At 54.3% G+C, this 26,176-nt stretch overlaps 3 protein-coding genes across 4 annotated transcripts in view; 2 read left to right on the forward strand and 1 right to left on the reverse strand.

The window, feature by feature from the left end:
* LOC122938238 (cytochrome P450 11B, mitochondrial-like) overlaps window positions 1–4,614 on the forward strand; it is a 21,923-nt gene extending 17,309 nt beyond the window's left edge. Inside the window, exon 5 of the mRNA XM_044293614.1 lies at window positions 4,400–4,614. Coding sequence (XP_044149549.1) covers window positions 4,400–4,614 — 215 coding nt within the window. The remainder of the gene's footprint in view (window positions 1–4,399) is intronic.
* Window positions 4,223–25,596, reverse strand: LOC122938639 (TBC1 domain family member 20-like). 2 transcript variants are annotated; one of them, XM_044294296.1, is made up of 8 exons: window positions 25,467–25,596; window positions 15,218–15,406; window positions 11,764–11,844; window positions 10,276–10,462; window positions 10,107–10,208; window positions 7,340–7,481; window positions 6,375–6,559; window positions 4,231–4,919 (listed from the first exon to the last, which is right to left on the reverse strand). In XM_044294296.1, exons 1-8 carry the CDS (start codon window positions 25,531–25,533, stop codon window positions 4,688–4,690), a joined length of 1,185 nt encoding a protein of 394 aa, XP_044150231.1. In that variant the 5' UTR covers window positions 25,534–25,596; the 3' UTR covers window positions 4,231–4,687. The 2 variants fall into 2 exon arrangements, with proteins under 2 accessions (XP_044150232.1, XP_044150231.1); XM_044294297.1 differs by lacking the exon at window positions 11,764–11,844 and having other exon boundaries at window positions 4,223–4,919.
* Window positions 25,597–25,935: 339 nt separating this feature from the next.
* Window positions 25,936–26,176, forward strand: part of DGAT1 (diacylglycerol O-acyltransferase 1) — a 36,976-nt gene continuing 36,735 nt past the window's right edge. The window contains exon 1 of the mRNA XM_044293314.1: window positions 25,936–26,144. Within this exon, the coding sequence (XP_044149249.1) occupies window positions 26,029–26,144 (116 nt within the window). The 5' untranslated portion in view covers window positions 25,936–26,028. The remainder of the gene's footprint in view (window positions 26,145–26,176) is intronic.

The raw sequence follows: 26,176 nt of genomic DNA on the forward strand, positions 1-26,176 counted from the left end.
AGATTTCCAGACCCTGAGTGGTGTGGTACCGCTGTGTAGAGTCACACTGCCAGCTAACCCTCACCCACCACAGGGGGACTGGCAGGGATCCATGAGGGTCCCTGGATGGAAGGCTAAGAAATCGGAGGCAGGAGTGGACAGATCTATGGAAGGATCCTGGGGCAGTGTGAGCTGTGATCTATAGGGTCATAAAAAAATAAAATTAAAAATAAGAGGTGTGGGAGGCCGATATACAGGTAGTCCAGGTGGGGGAGGCCAGTAATACACAGCTGGTCCATGGAGAAGGGAGGGGGGCTCCGATCCACAGGGGCTCCTAGAAGAAGGGGTGACTGATATACAGCTGGTCCATGGAGAAGGAGGCTTTCTGGTCCAGAGGCAGTGTGTGATCTATAGGGGCTCTCGGTGGCGAGGCAGTGTGTGATCTATAGGGGCTCTCGGTGGCGAGGCACTGTGATCTATGGGGGCTCGCGGTGGCGAGGCAGTGTGATCTATAGGGGCTCTCGGTGGCGAGGCAGTGTGTGATCTATAGGGGCTCTCGGTGGCGAGGCAGTGTGTGATCTATAGGGGCTCTCGGTGGCGAGGCACTGTGATCTATGGGGGCTCTCGGTGGAGAGGCACTGTGATCTATGGGGGCTCTCGGTGGAGAGGCACTGTGATCTATAGGGGCTCTCGGCGGAGAGGCAGTGTGATCTATGGGGGCTCTCGGCGGAGAGGCAGTGTGATCTATGGGGGCTCTCGGTGGAGAGGCAGTGTGATCTATGGGGGCTCTCGGCTGAGAGCAGTGTGATCTATGGGGGCTCTCGGTGGAGCACCGTGATCTATAGGGGCTCTCGGTGGAGAGGCACCGTGATCTATAGGGGCTCTCGGTGGAGAGGCACCGTGATCTATGGGGGCTCTCGGTGGAGAGGCACCGTGATCTATGGGGGCTCTCGGTGGAGAGGCACTGTGATCTATGGGGGCTCTCGGTGGAGAGGCTGTGTGAGCTATAGGGGGGTTAGTGCGTCTAGAATGTGGCACGGTGTAGACACAACTGCTCGCCCGAGCCGTCAGGTGATGCTGCCCCGGTTCTCAGCGCCCGGCGGAGTCTATTGCAGCTAATTAGAGGGCGACATCTGTTCTGCACATAACAACGGTCATTAGATGCAGCAATTAAGCGGGAGCTTCTGGTAATGAAAGCAGCCACCTCGACTCTCCCCGGTCCCCCAGATCCAGAACCCCCCTCCAACAAAGAGAACATGCATCCCGGGCTCCACCGTCACACGGGTACCAGACGCTAAACACAGATGGAGCTGAACTCTTTGCACATCATTCTATAAGTGTTGGAGAGCACATAAGAGGTCAGATGGGGGCAAGCCTAACACCAGGGCCCACTGCAGGCAGGCTCCATCCCACCGGGAACTGACAATGTCTGTAAACGGCAGGACAGTGCGAAACAACTATTGCATTACAGGGTAGGAGCTGGTGACGGGTGAGGAGGAGGAAGCCACTGTCAAACCCTTTAGCCCCACCAACCCCTCGTCTTCTCTACAGGCCCCTGGCAGTGGATCTCCCCCCAACATACCGACCTATATATACACTGTGAAGGACCCCAATCCAACTTATATCTCCTCATAATGTGCTGTCATGTTGGCCATTATCCCCATGTCCTTTGTCATCTTGCAGTGCTGTGGTGTCCTACAAACATTCGGGGGGAATGTGATGCATTGGGGTGCTGCTGGGGGCTTCACTGAATAAACATTTTATAGACTGTCCAGAGACAGATCATCTTGGAATGTGGTGGGGGAGGCAGGAGAGCATGGACTTCATCACCCTCTGATCATGGACCCTTCAGGAGATGCTGGATGGTTGGGGGCTGGTAGTTGTTCATGCCTCTACCTGCCTATGGGCTAAGGGAATGATGAGAATACAAAGTGAAGAAGTCGGGTGTGGTAGTTTGTAGTTGCTATGTGTGCTGGAAGGGTCAGGTTCTGAATTGAGGCCAGATTCTGGGACCATGTGTGATGATCTTCTAACCAGGGAGATGTATTGCGGCCATCCCCTGAGATATTCCTGTTTAGTGAATTATAAATAAAAGAGTTGAGCTCCATCTGAATCATCTGGCTGCGGTATGAAAGACCCTCAAAGTGAAGCTCCGTGACACGTACGTCACCCACCACCACACCAACCTACAGACGCACCCACAGCCACACCGACCTACAGACGCATCCACACGTCACCCACCGCCACATCGGCCTACAGACGCACCCACATGTCACCCACCGCCACATCGGCCTACAGACGCACCCACATGTCACCCACCGCCACATCGGCCTACAGACGCACCCACATGTCACCCACCGCCACACCAACCTACAGACGCACCCACACGTCACCCACCACCACACCAACCTACAGACGCACCCACAGCCACACCAACCTACAGACACACCCACCACCACACCATCCTACAGAAGCACCCACACGTCACCCACCGCCACACCAACCTACAGACACACCCACACATCAGTTATCACCACACCAACCTACAGACACACCCACACGTCACCCACCGCCACACCAACCTACAGACGCACCCACATGTCACCCACCACCACCACACCAGCCTACAGACGCACCCCAACCATCCAGCATCTCCTGAAGGGTCCATGATCAGAAGGTGATGAAGTCCATGCTCTCCTGCCTCCCCCACCACATTCCAAGATGATCTGTCTTCGGACAGTCTATAAAATGTTTATTCAGTGAAGCCCCCAGCAGCACCCCAATGCATCGCATCACATCACCCCCTCACCCCACCCCCAGCAGCACCCCAAAGCATCACATCACCCCCCCACCCCACCCCCAGCAGCACCCCAATGCATCACATCACCCCCACCACACCCCCCCAATGCATCACATCACCCCCACCACACCCCCCCAATGCATCACATCCCCCCCCACCCACCTCACCCCAATGCATTACATCACGCCCCCCACCCCCAGCTGGACCCCAATGCATCACATCACCCTCCTCACCTGCATCCCGAGCTGGACCACAATGCATCACATCAAATACACCACTCATCACTACGCCGACCTACAGACGCACCCACACGGCAGTCATCACTACACTAATCTACATACATCTATCCTTTATTCTGCTTTTGCCTCTTATCATTAATTCATTAATAAATGTCGTCTGTGATTGTTGAATAAATTGTGCCGAAAAATGCAAAAAAAAAAAAAAAAAAACATCAGACATGCGACCCTGCAATCAAGAGCATACAGCAAAAAAAATAAAAAAAATACAAGGGTGACCTCTACAGGCCACAGAGAGGACTGCACCACTACCTGGGAATACTGCTCTGTCACACTGCTCTGCAGTACTACAACTGGATGCTCTAGTGTGCGGTGACTACACAGGACTGGACAACGCATCATAACCAATTACTGGAGATATTTTATGTAAAACACAAATATTACAATGTACAAGATGATGTCACCACAATAGGACAAACTCAGCCACTCAGGGAGGAGGATTCAGCCATGAAAACCGTGCGCCAGCCTCCCCAGAACCACTCTCCACCCTGCCGGCCTACCTACCCACCCACCCCCCCCTGTCTCTCCAGAACCACTCTCCGCCCTGCCGGCCTACCTCCCCCCCCCCTGTCTCTCCAGAACCACTCTCCGCCCTGCCGGCCTACCTCCCCCCCCTGTCTCTCCAGAACCACTCTCCGCCCTGCCGCCCTACCTCCCCCCCGCCTCTCCAGAACCACTCTCCGCCCTGCCGGCCTACCTCCCCCCCGCCTCTCCAGACCCTCTCCGCCCTGCCGCACCTCCCCCCCGCCTCCCAGGACCACTCTCCGCCCTGCCGCCTACCTCCCCCCCAACTCTCCAGAACCACTCTCCGCCCTGCCGGCCTCCCCCACCTCTTCAGGACCACTCTCCGCCCTGCCGGCCTCCCCCCACCTCTTCAGGGCCACTCTCCGCCCTGCCGACCTCCCCCCCCGCTCCAACCACTCTCCGCCCTACCTCCCCCTCCTCTCCAGGACCCTCTCCCCCTGCCGGCCTCCCCCCGCCTCTTCAGGACCACTCTCCCGCCTGCCGTCCCCCCACCTCTCCACGACCACTCTCCTCCCTGCCGGACTCCCCCCGCCTCCAGGACCACTCTCCTCCCTGCCAGCCTCCCTCGGCTCTCCAGGACCACTCTCCTCCCTGCCGGCCTCCCCCCGCCTCTCCAGGACCACTCTCCGCCCTACCGGTCTCCCCCGCCTCTCCACGACCACTCTCCTCCCTGCTGGTCCCCCCCACCTCTCCAGGACCACTCTCCGCCCTGCTGGCCTCCCACAGCTCTCCAGGACCACTCTCCACCCTGCCGGCCTCCCCCGGCTCTCCACCCTGCTGGCCTCCCACATCTCTCCAGGACCACTCTCCGCCCTGCCGGCCTCCCCCACCTCTCCAGGACCACTCTCCACCCTGCTGGCCTCCCACATCTCTCCAGGACCACTCTCCACCCTGCCGGCCTCCCCCGGCTCTCCAGGACTACACTTTGCCCGGCCAGCCTCCCCCGGCTCTCCAGGACCGCGCTCCGACCTGCTAGTCTCCCCCAGCTCCCCAGGACCACTCTCCAGCCCCTGATGACATCACCTTCTCAGTACCCATTGCCTGTCGTCCTGAACCTGAAATGTTCATTGTAAGCACTCCTGAAGCCTCAGAACAGTCTCAGTAGCAAATCGGGGCCCCACTCCAGAGCAGTCTGTGTTACAGCCAGAGCTGCAGCCCCCAGGGAGGCAGAGATCCCCCACACCGCCAGCTTCATCAGGGTGTTGTGAGACCGAGCAGGTAGCATATCTGAAGGAGGGGAAACCTGCTGACGAAGCACAAAATCCGGTCGCTGCTGTGCGCTGGAGATCTGCAGGGAGCGGAACGAGGCTGCGGAGATGCTGAAAGATAGAAGACAGGAGGAGAAATCAGAGGGGCTCAACCTGCACCCACCAAAAGACACACGGCCGAGATGACTGCCCCCGACTGCACCGCGAGCTCACATCGGACTGACCGCTCCATGGTGAGAGGAGGCAGACACATCAGGTTACAAGAGGATTGAAAGAACTCCGGCAGTCAGCACAGACAGGAGATCACCAGCAGATCCCAGAGAAGTCAGAGGATCCACCGGCATCGCCAGATCCCAGAGAAGTCAGAGCATCCACCGGCATCGCCAGATCCCAGAGAAGTCAGGAGGATCCACCGGCATCGCCAGATCCCAGAGAAGTCAGGAGGATCCACCGGCATCGCCAGATCCCAGAGAAGTCAGGAGATCCACCGGCATCGCCAGATCCCAGAGAGTCAGGATATCCACCGGCATCGCCAGATCCCAGAGAAGTCAGGAGGATCCACCGTCGCCAGATCCCAGAGAAGTCAGAGGATCCACCGGCATCGCCAGATCCCCGAGAAGTCAGGAGGATCCACCGCATCGCCAGATCCCAGAGAAGTCAGGAGGATCCACCGGCATCGCCAGATCCCAGAGAATCAGGAGGATCCACCGGCATCGCCAGATCCCAGAGAAGTCAGGATCCACCGGCATCGCCAGATCCCAGAGAGTCAGGAGGATCCACCGGCATCGCCAGATCCCGAGAAGTCAGGAGGATCCACCGGCATCGCCAGATCCCAGAGAAGTCAGAGGATCCACCGGCATCGCCAGATCCCAGAGAAGTCAGGAGGATCCACCGGCATCGCCAGATCCCAGAGAAGTCAGAGGATCCACCGGCATCGCCAATCCAGAGAAGTCAGAGGATCCACCGCATCGCCAGATCCAGAGAAGTCAGGAGGATCCACCGGCATCGCCAGATCCCAGAGAAGTCAGGAGGATCCACCGGCATCGCCAGATCCCAGAGAAGTCAGGAGGATCCACCGGCATCGCCAGATCCCAGAGAAGTCAGAGGATCCACCGGCATCGCCAGATCCCAGAGAAGTCAGAGGATCCACCGGCATCGCCAGATCCCAGAGAAGTCAGAGGATCCACCGGCATCGCCAGATCCCAGAGAAGTCAGAGGATCCACCGCATCGCCAGATCCCAGAGAAGTCAGAGGATCCACCGGCAAGCCCAGATCCCAGAGAAGTCAGAGGATCCACCGGCATCGCCAGATCCCAGAGAATCCACCGGCATCGCCAGATCCCAGAGAAGTCAGAGGATCCACCGGCATCACCGCCCCTAGGTGTAGCAACCAGTTACTAAAGCAGGGTGCGCTTACTTTTGCACAGGAGGGGACATGTTCTGTTGTATTTAGCCTTTATGTATTCTTTGAGGGGAGGGGATCGGGCGACCACGGGAGAACACCGCTCAGACGGTACACCCGTCTCCCGATAACCGCCTTTCCTCATCACCCGGACACCGCACCCACCTCTTCAGCCGCTGTAGGGACGTCTGCCTCTCCAGCTCGGATGGCGGGTGTCTCTGGAACAAGCTGTGGGTCCGGGAAATAAGGGTCTCATACGGGAAATCAGGAGGGATCCGGGACAGGAGCTGATGGACGCTGGCCATGTCACAATCCCCCCGCAGGACCTCGCCCTCCCGCATCAGAACCATCTGTGGAGAGGACACAGGAACATCATCCCGCGACTGCACTGCTACACCGCAATATACAGGTACAGTATATAGACCATTACCCCCCAATAATCCCCCCATATACCGCAATATACAGGTACACCGGGTACAGTATATACACTATTACCCCCCAATAATCCTCCATATACCGCAATATACAGGTACACCGGGTACAGTAATACACCATCATTACCCCCCAATATCCCCCCATACCGCAATATACAGTACAGTATATAGACCATTCCCCCCAATAATCCCCCATATACCGCAATATACAGGTACACCGGGTACAGTATATACACCATCATTACCCCCCAATAATCCCCCCATATACCGCAATATACAGGTACACCAGGTACGTACATACACCATTACCCCCCCAATAATCCCCCCATATACCGCAATATACAGGTACAGTATATCGACTTACCCCCCAATAATCCCCCCATATACCGCAATATACAGGTACACGGGTACAGTATATACACCATCATTACCCCCCAATAATCCCCCATAACCGCATATACAGGTACACCAGGTACAGTACATACACCATTACCCCCCCAATAATCCCCCCCATATACCGCAATATACAGGTACACCGGGTACAGTACATACACCATCATTACCCCCAATAATCCCCCCCATATACCCACGCAATATACAGGTACACCGGGTACAGTACATAAACCATCATTACCCCCCAATAATCCCCTCCATAACTGTAATATAGAGATACTCCCGTCTATGAGCCCCTGGTACCTGTGCAGCACTGTAGACAGGGGTCAGGGGGTGAGACGCCATGAAGAAGTCGTAGAGCCGGAGGACTTGATGGAAGTCACTGAGGACGTGTCCGTACCAGGTGATGAGCCAGCTCAGGGCGAAGATACATCCAACCTCTGACCTGCGGGTGACAGCAACGAACTGACAGTGTTATTGTCTTGTTTTGTACAAACCCACTCCCCCCCCCCCCACAGGTCAGTGTAGACCCCCCCCCCCCACACACAGGTCAGTGTAGACCCCCCCCCCCCCCACACAGGTCATGTAGACCCCCCCCCCACACACAGGTCAGTGTACCCCCCCCCCACACAACAGTTCAGTGTAGACCCCCCCCCCCCACACACAGGTCAGTGTAGACCCCCCCCCCCTCACACACACAGGTCAGTGTAGACCCCCCCCCCACACACAGGTCAGTGTAGACCCCCCCCCCACACACACAGGTCAGTGTAGACCCCCCCCCCACACACACAGGTGTAGACCCCCCCCCCCCACACACAGGTCAGTGTAGACCCCCCCCCCCCACACACACAGGTCAGTGTAGACCCCACTCCCCCCCCCACACAGGTCAGTGTAGACCCCCCCCCCACACACAGGTCAGTGTAGACCCCCCCCCCCCCACCACAGTCAGTGTAGACCCCCCCCCCCACACACACAGGTCTGTAGACCCCCCCCCCCCCCCACACACAGGTCAGTGTAGACCCCCCCCCCACACAGGTCAGTGTAGACCCCACCACCACACAAGGTCAGTGTAACCCCACCACCACACAGTCAGTGTAGACCCCCCCACACACAGGTCAGTGTAGACCCCACCACCACACACAGGTCAGTGTAGACCCCACCACCACAACACAGGTCAGTGTAGACCCCACCACCACACACAGGTCAGTGTAGACCCCACCACCACACACAGGTCAGTGTAGACCCCACCACCACACACAGGTCAGTGTAGACCCCACAACCACCACACACACGTCAGTGTAGACCCCACAACCACCACACACACGTCAGTGTAGACCCCACAACCACCACACACAGGTCAGTGTAGACCCCCCCACACAGGTCAGTGTAGACCCCACCACCACCACATCAGTGTACCCCACCACCACACACGGGTCAGTGTAGACCCCACCACCACACAGGTCAGTGTAGACCCCACCCACACACGGTCAGTGTAGACCCCACCACCACACCAGGTCAGTGTAGACCCCACCACCACACACAGGTCAGTGTAGACCCCACAACCACCACAACACGTCAGTGTAGACCCCACAACCACCACACACACGTCAGTGTAGACCCCACAACCACCACACACGTCAGTGTAGACCCCACACCCACCACACACAGGTCAGTGTAGACCCCACCACCACACACACAGGTCAGTGTAGACCCCCCCACACACAGGTCAGTGTAGACCCCCCCCCACACACAGGTCAGTGTAGACCCCACCACCACACACAGGTCAGTGTAGACCCCCCCCCCCCACACAGGTCAGTGTAGACCCCCCCCCCCCCACACAGGTCAGTGTAGACCCCCCCCCCCCCACACCCACCACCACACACAGGTCAGTGTAGACCCCACCACCACACACAGGTCAGTGTAGACCCCACCACCACCACCACCACACACACAGGTCAGTGTAGACCCCACCACCACACACAGGTCAGTGTAGACCCCACCACCACACACACAGGTCAGTGTAGACCCCCCCCCACACATACAGGTCAGTGTAGACCCCACCACCACACACAGGTCAGTGTAGACCCCACCACCACACACAGGTCAGTGTAGACCCCACCACCACACACAGGTCAGTGTAGACCCCACCACCACACACAGGTCAGTGTAGACCCCACCACCACACACAGGTCAGTGTAGACCCCCACCACCACACACACAGGTCAGTGTAGACCCCACCACCACACACAGGTCAGTGTAGACCCCACCACCACACACAGGTCAGTGTAGACCCCACCACCACCACACAGGTCAGTGTAGACCCCACCACCACCACCACCACCACACACACAGGTCAGTGTAGACCCCACCACCACACACAGGTCAGTGTAGACCCCACCACCACACACAGGTCAGTGTAGACCCCAACCCACCACACACAGGTCAGTGTAGGACCCCACCACACACACACGGGTCAGTGTAGACCCCCCCCCCCCCACACACAGGTCAGTGTAGACCCCCCCCCCCCCCCCACACAGGTCAGTGTAGACCCCCCCCCCCACACACCCACCACCACACACACAGGTCAGTGTAGACCCCCACCACCACACACAGGTCAGTGTAGACCCCACCACCACACACAGGTCAGTGTAGACCCACCACCACACACAGGTCAGTGTAGACCTCACCACCACACACAGGTCAGTGTAGACCCCACCACCACACACAGGTCAGTGTAGACCCCACCACCACACACAGGTCAGTGTAGACCCCACCACCACACACAGGTCAGTGTAGACCCCACCACCACACACAGGTCAGTGTAGACCCCACCACACACAAGTCAGTGTAGACCCCCCATCCACTGCACATCCAGGATACAATTGGGGTCATTTACCAAACTGGGGTTAAGTAGAACTGGCCTAGGTGCCCATAGCAACCGATCAGATTCCATCTTTCATTTTCCAAAGGAGCTGTGAGTAATGACGGGTGATTGGTTGCTATGGGCAGTTCTACTTTACCCCAGTTTGATGAATGACCCCCTATATGACCCCCTATGTGCATACATCACCTGAGCAGGAAGTCATGCAGCGCGGGGCTCTCTCTCTGGATCAGCGGCATCAGGTAGCTCAGCACATGTCGGGTCCGCTCCATCGTAGGGTCCATGAAATCTCTGCCGAAGAGAAAAGACAATCACATCCGGAATGTACCGACCGCGGCGATGAGGAGGAGGCACGTACCGGAGGTGATGTGTGGAGAGGGTCCGCAGCATGGCGGTGCCCAAACGGAGGCCAGCAGTCAACAGCAAAGTAACCGCCACATCATGGAATCCTTGGTAATAGTGCAGCTCCGGGTGTGCGTGCAGGACGTACAGGATCATGTCTATCAGCTGCTCCTGTAACACGGACCGCTCAGCCGCCGCCATCCCTGCAGCAAGTCACATGGGGTGAGATCAGTACACGCAATCAGCAACACGTGTACACCACATGACCCCACACAGACATGACAGGCCTCCACCCAACCAGCATGACCCCACACAGCCATGACAGGCCTCCACCCAACCAGAGTGACCCCACACATCCATGACAGGCCTCCACCCAACCAGCATGACCCCACACAGCCATGACAGGCCTCCACCCAACCAACATGACCCCACACAGCCATGACAGGCCTCCACCCAACCAGAGTGACTCCACACAACCATGACAGGCCTCCACAAAACCAGCGTGCCCCCACACATCCATGACAGGCCTCCACCTAGAGTGACCCCACACATCCATGACCGGGATCCACCCAACCAGAGTGACCCCACACAGCCATGACAGGCCTCCACCCAACCAGAGTGACCCTGCACATCCATGACAGGCCTCCACCCAACCAGCGTGACTCCACACAACCATGACAGGCCTCCACCCAACCAGCATGACCCCACACAGCCATGACAGGCCTCCACCCAACCAGAGTGACCCCACACATCCATGACAGGCCTCCACCCAACAGCATGACCCCACACAGCCATGACAGGACTCCACCCAACCAGAGTGACCCCACACATCCATGACAGGCCTCCACCCAACCAGCGTGACTCCACACAACCATGACAGGCCTCCACCCAACCAGAGTGACCCCACACATCCATGATAGGCCTCCACCCAACCAGAGTGACCAGACACATCCATGACAGGCCTCCACCCAACCAGAGTGACCCCACACATCCATGACAGGCCTCCACCCAACCAGCGTGACTCCACACATCCATGATAGGCCTCCACCCAACCAGAGTGACCCGACACATCCATGACAGGCCTCCCCCCAACCAGCATGACCCCACACATCCATGACAGGCCTCCACCCAGAGTGACCCCACATATCCATGACAAGGATCCACCCAACCAGAGTGACCCCACACAGCCATGACAGGCCTCCACCCAACCAGAGAGACCCCACACATCCTTGGCAGGCCTCCACCCAACCAGAGTGACCCCACACAGCCATGACAGGCCTCCACCCAACCAGAGTGACCCGACACATCCATGACAGGCCTCCACCCAACCAGAGTGACCCGACACATCCATGACAGGCCTCCACCCAACCAGAGTGACCCCACACATCCATGACAGGCCTCCACCCAACCAGAGTGACCCCACACATCCATGACAGGCCTCCACCCAACCAGCGTGACTCCACACAGCCATGACAGGCCCCAACCAGTGTGCTTTAACACGTACCGATTGGGAACCTCTTGTGTGAGCGTCGGACGTCCATTAGCACTTGGTTATAATCCGAGTGATTTGCGCGGAGGGCGGGTCCTGAAGGACACAGGAAATAATCTATATAACAGAAGGTCATCTGACCTGTTCCCTAACCCTCATCTGACCACTATAGAAATGTGTGGTATGCAGCTCCCTGGCCTCAGCTCATATCACAGAGCATGCTCACTACGCTCTCCCACACGAGTCTATGGACAGGTGACGGGCATGGTTCACCTCTGCCCCTTCCCTACACAGTGCCCTCTGTACATATCACAGAGCATGCTCACTACGCTCTCCCATACAAGTCTATGGACAGGTGACGGGCATGGTTCACCTCTGCCCCTTCCCTACACAGTGCCCTCTGTACATATCACAGAGCATGCTCACTACGCTCTCCCACAAGAGTCTATGGACAGGTGACGGGCATGGTTCACCTCTGCCCCTTCCCTACACAGTGCCCTCTGTACATATCACAGAGCATGCTCACTACGCTCTCCCACACAAGTCTATGGACAGGTGACGGGCACGGTTCACCTCTGCCCCTTCCCTACACAGTGCCCTCTGTACATATCACAGAGCATGCTCACTACGCTCTCCCACACCAGTCTATGGACAGGTGACGGTCATGGTTCACCTCTGCCCCTTCCCTACACAGTGCCCTCTGTACATATCACAGAGCATGCTCACTACGCTCTCCCACACGAGGTCTATGGACAGGTGACGGGCATGGTTCACCTCTGCCCCTTCCCTACACAGTGCCCTCTGTACATATCACAGAGCATGCTCACTACGCTCTCCATACAAGTCTATGGACAGGTGACGGGCATGGATCACCTCTGCCCCTTCCCTACACAGTGCCCCTCTGTACATATCACAGAGCATGCTCACTACGCTCTCCCACACAAGTCTATGGACAGGTGACGGGCATGGTTTCACCTCTGCCCCTTCCCTACACAGTGCCCTCTGTACATATCACAGAGCATGCTCACTACGCTCTCCCATACAAGTCTATGGACAGGTGACGGGCATGGTTCACCTCTGCCCCTTCCCTACACAGTGACCTCTGCACATATCACAGAGCATGCTCACTACACTCTCCCACACGAGTCCTATGGACAGGTGACGGGCATGGTTCACCTCTGCCCCTTCCCTACACAGTGCCCTCGCTACATATCACAGAGCATGCTCACTACGCTCTCCCATACAAGTCTATGGACAGGTGACGGGCATGGTTCACCTCTGCCCCTTCCCTACACAGTGCCCTCTGTACATATCACAGAGCATGCTCACTACACTCTCCCACACGAGTCTATGGACAGGTGATGGGCATGGTTCACCTCTGCCCCTTCCCTACACAGTGCCCTCAGCTCATATCACAGAGCATGCTCACTACGCTCTCCCATACAAGTCTATGGACAGGTGACGGGCATGGTTCACCTCTGCCCCTTCCCTACACAGTGCCCTCTGTACATATCACAGAGCATGCTCACTACGCTCTCCCATACAAGTCTATGGACAGGTGACGGGCATGTTCACCTCTGCCCCTTCCCTACACAGTGCCCTCTGTACATATCACAGAGCATGCTCACTACGCTCTCCCATACAGTCTATGGACAGGTGACGGGCATGGTTCACCTCTGCCCCTTCCCTACACAGTGCCCTCTGTACATATCACAGAGCATGCTCACTACGCTCTCCCATACAAGTCTATGGACAGGTGACGGCATGGTTCACCTCTGCCCCTTCCCTACACAGTGCCCTCTGTACATATCACAGAGCATGCTCACTACGCTCTCCCATACAAGTCTATGGACAGGTGACGGGCATGGTTCACCTCTGCCCCTTCCCTACACAGTTGCCCTCTGTACATATCACAGAGCATGCTCACTACGCTCTCCCATACAGAGTCTATGGACAGGTGACGGCATGGTTCACCTCTGCCCCTTCCCTACACAGTGCCCTCTGTACATATCACAGAGCATGCTCACTACGCTCTCCCATACAAGTCTATGGACAGGTGACGGGCATGGTTCACCTCTGCCCCTTCCCTACACAGTGCCCTCTGTACATATCACAGAGCATGCTCACTACGCTCTCCCACACGAGTCTATGGACAGGTGACGGGCATGGTTCACCTCTGCCCCTTCCCTACACAGTGCCCTCTGTACATATCACAGAGCATGCTCACTACGCTCTCCCACACGAGTCTATGGACAGGTGACGGGCATGGTTCACCTCTGCCCCTTCCCTACCAGTGCCCTCTGTACATATCACAGAGCATGCTCACTACGCTCTCCCATACAAGTCTATGGACAGGTGACGGGCCATGGTTCACCTCTGCCCCTTCCCTACACAGTGCCCCTCTGTACATATCACAGAGCATGCTCACTACGCTCTCCCATACAAGTCTATGGACAGGTGACGGGCATGGATTCACCTCTGCCCCTTCCCTACACAGTGCCCTCTGTACATATCACAGAGCATGCTCACTACGCTCTCCATAACAAGTCTATGGACAGGTGACGGGCATGGTTCACCTCTGCCCCTTCCCTACACAGTGCCCTCTGTACATATCACAGAGCATGCTCACTACGCTCTCCCATACAAGTCTATGGACAGGTGACGGGCATGGTTCACCTCTGCCCCTTCCCTACACAGTGCCCTCTGTACATATCACAGAGCATGCTCACTACGCTCTCCCATACAAGTCTATGGACAGGTGACAGGCATGGTTCACCTCTGCCCCTTCCCTACACAGTGCCCTCTGTACATATCACAGAGCATGCTCACTACGCTCTCCCATACAAGTCTATGGACAGGTGACAGGCATGGTTCACCTCTGCCCCTTCCCTACACAGTGCCCTCTGTACATATCACAGAGCATGCTCACTACGCTCTCCCACACGAGTCTATGGACAGGTGACGGGCATGGTTCACCTCTGCCCCTTCCCTACACAGTGCCCTCTGTACATATCACAGAGCATGCTCACTACGCTCTCCCATACAAGTCTATGGACAGGTGACAGGCATGGTTCACCTCTGCCCCTTCCCTACACAGTGCCCTCTGTACATATCACAGAGCATGCTCACTACGCTCTCCCATACAAGTCTATGGACAGGTGACAGGCATGGTTCACCTCTGCCCCTTCCCTACACAGTGCCCTCTGTACATATCACAGAGCATGCTCACTACGCTCTCCCACACGAGTCTATGGACAGGTGACGGGCATGGTTCACCTCTGCCCCTTCCCTACACAGTGCCCTCTGTACATATCACAGATCATGCTCACTACGCTCTCCCAGAAACCTGTAGATGAGGCCCATCTACCTCATCACACATGAAGGACCACCAATAGAACAGATGGGAGAAGGAAATCTTGACCTGTGTGAGGTACATTGCACCGCAGCTCAGGGGTGACAGGGGACTTACCTGGTTTGGGGGGAAGGCAGAACACATTGATATTGAGAAGTTTGGCCCACACCCTGCGGCGGATCTCCTGACTGAGAAGCCCACCCTCGCTGACTGCAGCCTCCCGCAGCATCTCCACGTCCACAGGGTCACAAGTCAGAGCTTCATGAATCTGGACAGCCTTCTGTTTACGCCAGGACAAACTCCGCTCTGCAGGGAACAACGCAAAGTCTCAGCTCCATGTATAGATCATATACATAAATATACAACCTCAGGGCTCCACCCTGTACCATAATAACCACATATAACCTCAGCGCTCCACCCAGTACCATAATAACCTCAGGGCTCCACCCTGTACCATAATAACCACATATAACCTCAGCGCTCCACCCTGTACCATAATAACCGCATATAACCTCAGCGCTCCACCCTGTACCATAATAACCGCATATAACCTCAGGGCTCCACCCTGTACCATAATAACCGCATATAACCTCAGCGCTCCTCCCTGTACCATAATAACCGCATATAACCTCAGCGCTCCACCCTGTACCATAATAACCGCATATAACCTCAGGGCTCCACCCTGTACCATAATAACCGCATATAACCTCAGCGCTCCACCCTGTACCATAATAACCACATATAACCTCAGCGCTCCACCCTGTACCATAATAACCACATATAACCTCAGGGCTCCACCCTGTACCATAATAACCACATATAACGTCAGCGCTCCTCCCTGTACCATAATAACTGCATATAACCTCAGCGCTCCACCCTGTACCATAATAACCACATATAACCTCAGCGCTCCACCCTGTACCATAATAACCACATATAACCTCAGCGCTCCACCCTGTACCATAATAACCACATATAACCTCAGCGCTCCACCCTGTACCATAATAACCACATATAACCTCAGGGCTCCACCCTGTACCATAATAACCACATATAACGTCAGCGCTCCTCCCTGTACCATAATAACCGCATATAACGTCAGCGCTCCTCCCTGTACCATAATAACCGCATATAACCTCAGCGCTCCACCCTGTACCATAATAACCGCATATAACCTCAGCGCTCCTCCCTGTACCATAATAACCGCATATAACCTCAGCGCTCCACCCTGTACCATAATAACCGCATATAACGTCAGGGCTCCACCCTGTACCATAATAACCGCATATAACGTCAGCGCTCCACCCTGTACCATAATAACCGCATATAACGTCAGCGCTCCACCCTGTACCATAATAACCGCATATAACCTCAGCGCTCCACCCTGTACCATAATAACCGCATATAACCTCAGCGCTCCACCCTGTACCATAATAACCGCATATAACCTCAGCGCTCCACCCTGTACCATAATAACCGCATATAACCTCAGCGCTCCTCCCTGTACCATAATAACCGCATATAACGTCAGGGCTCCACCCTGTACCATAATAACCGCATATAACGTCAGCGCTCCACCCTGTACCATAATAACCGCATATAACGTCAGCGCTCCACCCTGTACCATAATAACCGCATATAACCTCAGGGCTCCACCCTGTACCATAATAACCGCATATAACCTCAGGGCTCCACCCTGTACCATAATAACCGCATATAACGTCAGCGCTCCACCCTGTACCATAATAACCACATATAACCTCAGCGCTCCTCCCTGTACCATAATAACCACAGATAACCTCAGCGCTCCACCCTGTACCATAATAACCATATATAACCTCAGCGCTCCTCCCTGTACCATAATAACCACATATAACCTCAGCGCTCCACCCTGTACCATAATAACCACATATAACCTCAGCGCTCCACCCTGTACCATAATAACCGCATATAACCTCAGGGCTCCACCCTGTACCATAATAACCGCATATAACCTCAGGGCTCCACCCTGTACCATAATAACCGCATATAACCTCAGCGCTCCACCCTGTACCATAATAACCGCATATAACGTCAGCGCTCCACCCTGTACCATAATAACCACATATAACCTCAGCGCTCCACCCTGTACCATAATAACCATATATAACCTCAGCGCTCCACCCTGTACCATAATAACCACATATAACATCAGCGCTCCTCCCTGTACCATAATAACCGCATATAACCTCAGCGCTCCACCCTGTACCATAATAACCACATATAACCTCAGCGCTCCACCCTGTACCATAATAACCGCATATAACCTCAGGGCTCCACCCTGTACCATAATAACCACATATAACCTCAGCGCTCCACCCTGTACCATAATAACCGCATATAACCTCAGGGCTCCACCCTGTACCATAATAACCGCATATAACCTCAGCGCTCCACCCTGTACCATAATAACCGCATATAGCCTCAGGGCTCCACCCTGTACCATAATAACCACATATAACCTCAGCGCTCCACCCTGTACCATAATAACCACATATAACCTCAGCGCTCCACCCTGTACCATAATAACCGCATATAACCTCAGGGCTCCACCCTGTACCATAATAACCGCATATAACCTCAGCGCTCCTCCCTGTACCATAATAACCGCATATAACCTCAGCGCTCCACCCTGTACCATAATAACCACATATAACCTCAGCGCTCCACCCTGTACCATAATAACCGCATATAACCTCAGGGCTCCACCCTGTACCATAATAACCGCATATAACCTCAGCGCTCCACCCTGTACCATAATAACCGCATATAACCTCAGCGCTCCACCCTGTACCATAATAACCGCATATAACCTCAGCGCTCCACCCTGTACCATAATAACCGCATATAACGTCAGCGCTCCAACCTGTACCATAATAACCGCATATAACCTCAGCGCTCCAACCTGTACCATAATAACCGCATATAAGGTCAGCGCTCCACCCTGTACCATAATAACCACATATAACGTCAGCGCTCCTCCCTGTACCATAATAACCGCATATTAGCTCAGCGCTCCACCCTGTACCATAATAACCGCATATAACCTCAGCGCTCCACCCTGTACCATAATAACCGCATATAACCTCAGCGCTCCACCCTGTACCATAATAACCGCATATAACCTCAGGGCTCCACCCTGTACCATAATAACCACATATAACCTCAGCGCTCCACCCTGTACCATAATAACCGCATATAACCTTGTTTAAGTGATTAATTAGCTAAATGACTCCTAGTTCTAGGATCACGCTCCCTATAAATGTAGACACAGTCTACGGGCTCATGTACACGGCCATGGCCCAGCCGTGTGCAAACAGTGGGTCCACAAAATACAGGCACCGGCCATGTGCACACTGTATAATTTGAATGGGTCCACTATCCGGAAGGTGCGGAACGGAGCCACAGAACCCCCGGAAGCACTAGAGTCTCTCTCTGTGCCTCCACACCGCAAAAGAAAAAAAAATTGTGGCGCAGACTCGTATAGTGTATTACTGTAGTGCAGCGGCGGCATGAAGCGCTGCACATAGCAACCAATGACGCCGTGCGCTCCTGCTCTCAACAGGAATCACGGCCGCGTTACCACAGTCCGCTCTTGGCCGTGTGCATTCGGCCTAACCCTGATGTTGAGTATTTTGTAGATGAAGCAGGTTGATGGGAGAGGACGGCTGGTTCCACACTGGATATGCAGTGGTCGCACAGCATGAGGTTAGGATAGCTGAACCACGGCCACCTCACATGTCAGCGCAAGAGGCACAGCTGGAGGCACTCAATGAGGCGTGGAAATTGGCCAAGGCGAAGAAGGTGAACATCTACACGGACTCGAGGTATGCTTTTGGTATTGCACATGACTATGGAGCCATATGGCGGCTAGAGACTTTCTAACATCAGCAGGCCGGCCAATTACAGATAACGACTCTGTACTTGAACTTATGGACTCTCTGTTATTACCAGAGGAGGTCGCTATTAAGGTAAAGGCTCATACAAGATGTACCACGGTGGAAGCAGAAGGCAATGATCGAGCAGACAAGGCCGCCAAACAAGCTGCACTCCAGCCACTAAATGCTGACGCCACCCCGGTCAGAGCCTCGAGACCCGAGGACATTTCTGTAAGTACATTTCAAAGAATGCTCGAGCAAGCCCCTCCACAGGAAAAATAACTTTGGGCAAAACAAGGGGCCAAACCTGATGAACATGGAATTTGGAGAAAAAAGGACACAATTTGTCTACCGCACCCTCTGTACCCAGCTACGGCTCAGGAGGCCCACGGGCCACACTCGCCTATCAAAAGGTGCCATGGTAAGTGTGGTCAATGCAGGGCGGATTGCTCCAGGATTTCCTACAGCAGCCGCTCGGTTTATACAAGGATGTCTGGTCTGTGCATTGAACAATCCCGGTCAAGTGGTGAAGACTCCAAGCACCCCCCCCCCCCCCCCTCCACCTCCAGGCCACTTTACCCGTTCCAGAGACTGCAGATAGACTATATACAACTGCCTGAGGTAGGAGGATAGGGATCTGTCCTTGGGTGTGTGTTGATCTCTTTTTAGGGTGGCCGGAAGCCTTCCCAGTAGCAAAGGCAAAGAACACGGCAAAGAAGCTGGTCAGTGAGCTGGTGAGCAGGTATGGTGTCCCTGAAGTTACTGAATCAGACAGGATTATCCCCATTTGAGATTCTGTTTGGAAGCGCCCCAGGTTAGGATTGTATTCTCCATAACAGTTGGTAATGAACAATGATAGCCTAACAAGCTACATGCGGGCCTCACATGGAGGCCGGAGCACAGCCATAAACAAGTGTTTGCTTCCCTTCCAGATCCAGTAGAAGGAACACAGTCTGCAAGCCGGAGACATGTGAGGAGAGTCCTGGACCCCAGATTTGATGGTCCTTTCCAAGTCCTGTTGACTACTCATACAGCAGTAAAGGCTGAAGGAAAGCCTAACTGGATCCACGCTTCTCACTGCAAGGAAGTTCTGACGCCCGAGGATCCTCCTGCTGATGGCCGCCCTGATCCTGGGAACAACAGCCCCGTACTAACAACTGAAGGATAACTGGGACAATGCTATTCGTATGGAGCAGAAGTATTGCCCTTGTTGTGCCTTCTCATAAGTGTAAATTGTTATATCTACTTATTTTAGTTAATAATGGGTATTCATTGCCTTTAAGAGCAATGTTGATTTATATTCACTATTTTGTATGGATTTTCATGTTGGCCGAAGTCAGTCCATGGGAAGATTACTGCGCCACTCAAAGAGCTAGTGTTATTGTAACTATTATACATTTAGACAGTTAGAAGATTCACGGCACCTGCAGATTTAGAGGCTTTATGGTATTTCTTATCTGAACATGAATTCCACAGGGTGAGAATGGTCTAGATGTTCCTCAAAGTATATATTCATGTATCAAAGTTTGTCCCTCGGCTCTGAGACAAGTCCTCAAGATGTCAGAGGTGTGAAGTATTGAAACTATCAGGCATGTATGAGTTAACCCTTAATGGTATGATGCTTATTGCTTATACAACAGTGCAACCTAGATATGAGCAGTTAATACTACACCAGTAGCAAAAGTGCATTCTGGGTAAAGTTATGATGTCACGTTCCTTATCAATGCACACGTCTATCCAACGTGTTTCGTCCTTAGTGGTTTGCCTACTCCTCTAGTGTTGGGGCTACCCTGGCTCACTAAACATAACCCCACCATTGATTGGCAAGCGAGGCAAATAAATGGTTGGAGTGACTTTTGCAGAGAGAATTGCCTCACGACATCTGTTTCTGAGGTTGCTACTAAGACTGTACCACCTTTTCTCTCTGAATTTTCGGATGTCTTCTCTGAGAGTGGAGTTCAGGATTTGCCCCCGCACAGGGAGTACGATTGCCCTATTAATCTCATCCCAGGCGCCAAACTGCCTAAATCTCGTTTATACAATCTCTCCCAACCTGAAAGGGTCGCTATGCGTGCTTATATCTCTGAGAGTCTGAGAAAAGGACACATACGACCCTCGAAGTCACCTGTTGCCGCTGGTTTTTTTCTTTGTTAAGAAAAAAGATGGTTCTTTAAGACCTTGTCTGGATTTCAGGGAGCTGAACAGTATCACAATTCGTGACCCTTATCCGCTTCCTCTGATCCCGGACCTGTTTAACCAGGTTGTTGGGGCTAAAGTTTTTTCCAAGTTGGATCTAAGAGGGGCATACAACCTGGTCAGGGTCAGAGAAGGGGACGAATGGAAGACGGCCTTCAATACCCCTGAGGGCCATTTTGAGAATTTGGTTATGCCTTTTGGTTTGATGAATGCTCCAGCCGTTTTTCAGCATTTCGTGAACAGCATTTTTTATCATTTGATGGGAAAATTTGTATTAGTGTATTTGGATGACATTTAGATTTTTTCTCCTGATTTCAAGACTCATAAGGAACATTTACGTCAGGTCTTGCTCATCCTGCGGGAGAATAAATTATATGCGAAACTGGAAAAATGTGTGTTTGCGGTTCCAGAAATTCAATTTCTGGGGTTTCTTCTCTCCGCTTCTGGTTTTCGCATGGACCCCGAGAAGGTCCGCGCTGTGCTTGAGTGGGAGCTTCCTGAGAATCAGAAGGCGCTGATGTGTTTTTTGGGCTTTGCCAATTATTACAGGAAGTTTATTTTGAATTATTCCTCTATTGTTAAACCACTCACTGATATGACCAGAAAGGGGGTAGATTTTTCTTCCTGGTCGGTAGAGGCGCGTAAGGCCTTTTCTAATATAATGGAGAGTTTTGCTTCCGCTCCCATCTTGGTACAACCTGATATTTCTCTGCCCTTCATAGTTGAGGTTGATGCTTCTGAGGTGGGTGTGGGGGCGGTCTTGTCTCAGGGTTCCTCTCCTGCCAATTGGCGACCGTGTGCCTTTTTCTCGAAGAAACTCTCCTCCGCAGAGAGAAATTACGATGTGGGAGATAGAGAGTTGTTGGCCATCAAATTAGCTTTTGAGGAATGGCGCCATTGGCTAGAGGGAGCCAGACACCCTATTACCGTGTTTACTGACCATAAGAATCTGGCCTACTTGGAGTCAGCCAAGCGTCTGAACCCGAGACAGGACAGATGGTCTTTGTTCTTTTCAAGGTTTAATTTTGTTGTCACGTTCCGCCCTGGGGTTAAGAATGTGAAGGCAGATGCCCTGTCACGTTGTTTTCCGGGAGGCGGGAATTTTGAAGACCCGGGTCCCATTTTGGCTGAAGGTGTGGTGGTCTCTGCTCCCTATCCTGAATTGGAGGCAGAGGTGCAGGTAGCCCAGTCAGAGGCTCCTGATCTTTGCCCTCCTGGGAGGTTGTTTGTGCCTCTCACTTTATGACAAAAGATTTTTAAGGAACACCACGATACGGTCCTTGCTGGGCACCCGGGGGCAAGAGCCACAGTGGATCTCATCGCTCGGAGATTCTGGTGGCCTGCGCTTCGTAAGTCGGTTGAGGGTTTTGTGGCAGCCTGCGAGACTTGCGCTCGTGCCAAAGACCCTCATTCACGGCCATCAGGTCCTCTCCTTCCCTTACCCATTCCTTCCCGTCCTTGGACACATCTGTCCATGGACTTCATAACGGACCTGCCTCGTTCCTCGGGGAAGACTGTGATTCTGGTCTGTGGTGGACCGTTTTAGCAAAATGGTGCATTTCATCCCTTTTCCTGCTTTGCCCAATGCTAAGACGCTGGCGCAGGCATTTATTGATCACATTGTCAAATTGCACGGTATTCCTTCAGACATAGTCTCTGATAGGGGCACGCAGTTTGTTTCCAGATTCTGGAAGGCTTTCTGTTCTCGCTTGGGGGTTCGGTTGTCATTCTCTTCTGCTTTGCACCCGCAGTCGAATGGCCAGACAGAGCGCGTCAATCAGAATCTGGAGACATATCTGCGCTGTTTTGTGGCGGAGAATCAAGAGGATTGGTGTTCTTTTTTGTCCCTTGCTGAGTTTGCTTTAAATAACCGTCGTCAGGAGTCCTCTGATAAGTCACCATTTTTTGGTGCATATGGGTTTCATCCGCAGTTTGGGACTTTCTCGGGAGAGGGGTCTTCTGCTTTACCTGATGAGGACAGATTCTCCTCGTCTTTGTCATCTATTTGGCAAAAGATTCAGGATAATCTAAAGAGCATGAGTGAGAGATATAAGCGTGTGGCAGATAAGAGACGTGTGCTTGGTCCGGACCTGAATGTTGGTGATCTGGTGTGGTTGTCTACCAAGAATATCAAATTGAAGGTTCCCTCCTGGAAGTTGGGTCCTAGGTTTATTGGGCCTTACAAAATCTTGTCCATCATCAATCCCGTTGCCTTCCGTCTTGATCTTCCTTTAGACTTGGAAGATCCATAATGTTTTTCATAAGTCCCTATTAAAACCTTATGTTCAACCCATTGTACCCTCGCCTTTGCCTCCTCCTCCGATTATGGTTGATGGGAATCTTGAATTTCAGGTCTCTAGGATTGTGGATTCTCGTGTTGTCCGCGGTTCTCTCCAGTACCTCGTTTACTGGGAGGGTTATGGTCCTGAGGAGAGGATGTGGGTCCCAGTGACGGACATTAAGGCCACTCGTCTCATCAGGGCTTTCCATAGGTCCCATCCTGAGAAGGTGGGCTCTGAGTGTCCGGAGTCCACTCGTAGAAGGAGGGGTACTGTCACAACCAGACAGCTGAGAAGCTCTGACAGACGTTCTTCAGAACCTCCTGCTTGAGGTTCTTTTGTTTTGTCATCTCGTTCCCCTCTCTCAGCTGTCATCTAGTTGCACTGATTGCATCCCTTTAAATCCCCTCCCAGACTGCATCACTTTGCGGTTTATACTACTTCCTGGATTGGAGTGGTCTGCTCGAGGCTTCAGTAGCTGCTTGTTCAGATAAGTCTTTTCATGTATTGTGTTTCCTTGCTGGCTTGATTCTAGGTGACCCTGACTCCCTCCGTATTTAGAGCAGGGAGCCGGTGGTCGTGTCCCCTCACTATTATAGGGTTTTCAGGTGTCACCCAGTCTAGGTACGTGGACATACAATCGTCTACCTTCAAGACCCTTGTATGTGCTTAGCAGTCAGGGAGAGCTCTTAGGGATTTATAGGGGTCACCTACATGCTCCTTAGTTTGGGATCAAGCCAGTCGGATGTTTATTCATAACTTCCAGCTATCTGCAACATCATCCGTGACAAGATCCCACTGTATAATCTACAACTATATAACCGCTATGAGGGACATAAATACCGCTATATAATGTACACCTATGTCAATATAAAATCGCCCTGCAGAGTATTAGGAGCGCTCTCAGGCTCCAGAGATGTCCGGGTAAGAGGTAGGTCCAGACGCTCCTCTCAGGTGGGTCACACAGGACGGTGTTCTTGATGGTCGTCCGTAAAGACTCGGTATCTTCCTGTTCACAAACGGCACGGAAAAGCCATAGAGACAATGAGGGAAATATCTGGAGGTCAGGAGGTGACCGGAGGGGGGGGGGGGGGGGGGAAGGGGGGGTCTCTGCACCACCCCCGGAGGTGACCGGGGGTCTCTGCACCACCACCGGAGGTGACCGGGGGTCTCTGCACCACCACCGGAGGTGACCGGGGGTCTCTGCACCACCACCGGAGGTGACCGGGGGTCCCTGCACCACCACCGGAGGTGACCGGGGGTCCCTGCACCACCACCGGAGGTCTCTGCACCATCACTGGAGGTGACCGGGGGTCTCTGCACCATCACTGGAGGTGACCGGGGGTCTCTGCACCATCACTGGAGGTGACCGGGGGTCTCTGCACCATCACTGGAGGTGACCGGGGGTCTCTGCACCATCACTGGAGGTGACCGGGGGTCTCTGCACCATCACCGGAGGTGACCGGGGGTCTCTGCACCACCACCGGAGGTGACCGGGGGTCTCTGCACCATCACCGGAGGTGACCGGGGGTCTCTGTACCATCACCGGAGGTGACCGGGGGTCTCTGTACCATCACCGGAGGTGACCGGGGGTCTCTGTACCATCACCGGAGGTGACCGGGGGTCTCTGTACCATCACCGGAGGTGACCGGGGGTCTCTGCACCACCACCGGAGGTGACCGGGGGTCTCTGCACCACCAACGGAGGTGACCGGGGGTCTCTGCACCACCACCGGAGGTGACCGGGGGTCTCTGCACCACCACCGGAGGTGACCGGGGGGGTCTCTGTAGGACGCCCCGACCCCCGTCCTGTGCACACTGCTTCCTGTGGCCCCCCGGGGTCTGCGCCTCCAGCTACCGCACTGCTCTCCTGTCACTGCCCTGAGGCTGTGTGTGAACAGCGACCTACGCTCCGCACGCCTCACCCTCTTCCTCAGCTCCCCGACCGCTGCCCTCGTCTCTGACCGGTCCTCACCTCCAGCACCGCCGCCTCCCGGAACATTTCTCCGACGCTTGGTCTTTCCCGCACCGACGCCCGTCATCCTGCAACATCTGGAAGCAATCCCACACGGCCAACAACTTCCGCCCGAACCTGTCAGCCAATCCGCACTGTCTACGTCAGTCAAACCCCACCCCTCCACGGTCGTCACGCTGCACATGGCTACGATGACGTCATGGCCGTAGCTCTCGACAAGCTAGGTTAGAATTGCGCCAGTTGATTGGATACTTGGCGTAATGGGCGTGCCTTGCTCAAGAGGCGGGGTTGTCTCTTAGAAAGGAAAGCGGGAAGTGTTTTGTGGGCGTGGCTATAAGTTATTGCGGAACGTTCTCCTGTCGATGAAAAAGTTTGGCCTTGTTGGAGGCGGGGCTTGGACTGAGCCTCCTATTTGTGATTGGTGAGGGGGCGTGGTTCTGAGCAGGAGCCCATGGGATTGGAGGAATAGCTCACTGGGCGGAGACTTTGTGTGACCGGACCCGACAGCCTGAGGGTGGGAAAGTGAGTGACCCGCGGGTGAGACTGACGTGAGCCCGGTCTGATGGCGGAGTCTGGCGGAGGAGTGACCCGGCGGAAGAATCCGGTGCAGAGGCTGAAGAGTGCGAGCCACAGCCCCGGAGAACCGGAGGAGGCCGCCCGAGGAGAGGCGGGGCTAAGGTGCGGACACCCCAAAGTGTGACCCGTCTGAG

The sequence above is a fragment of the Bufo gargarizans genome, chromosome 5, assembly GCF_014858855.1.
Source record: "Bufo gargarizans isolate SCDJY-AF-19 chromosome 5, ASM1485885v1, whole genome shotgun sequence".
In the NCBI taxonomy this organism is placed as follows: Eukaryota; Metazoa; Chordata; class Amphibia; order Anura; family Bufonidae; genus Bufo; species Bufo gargarizans.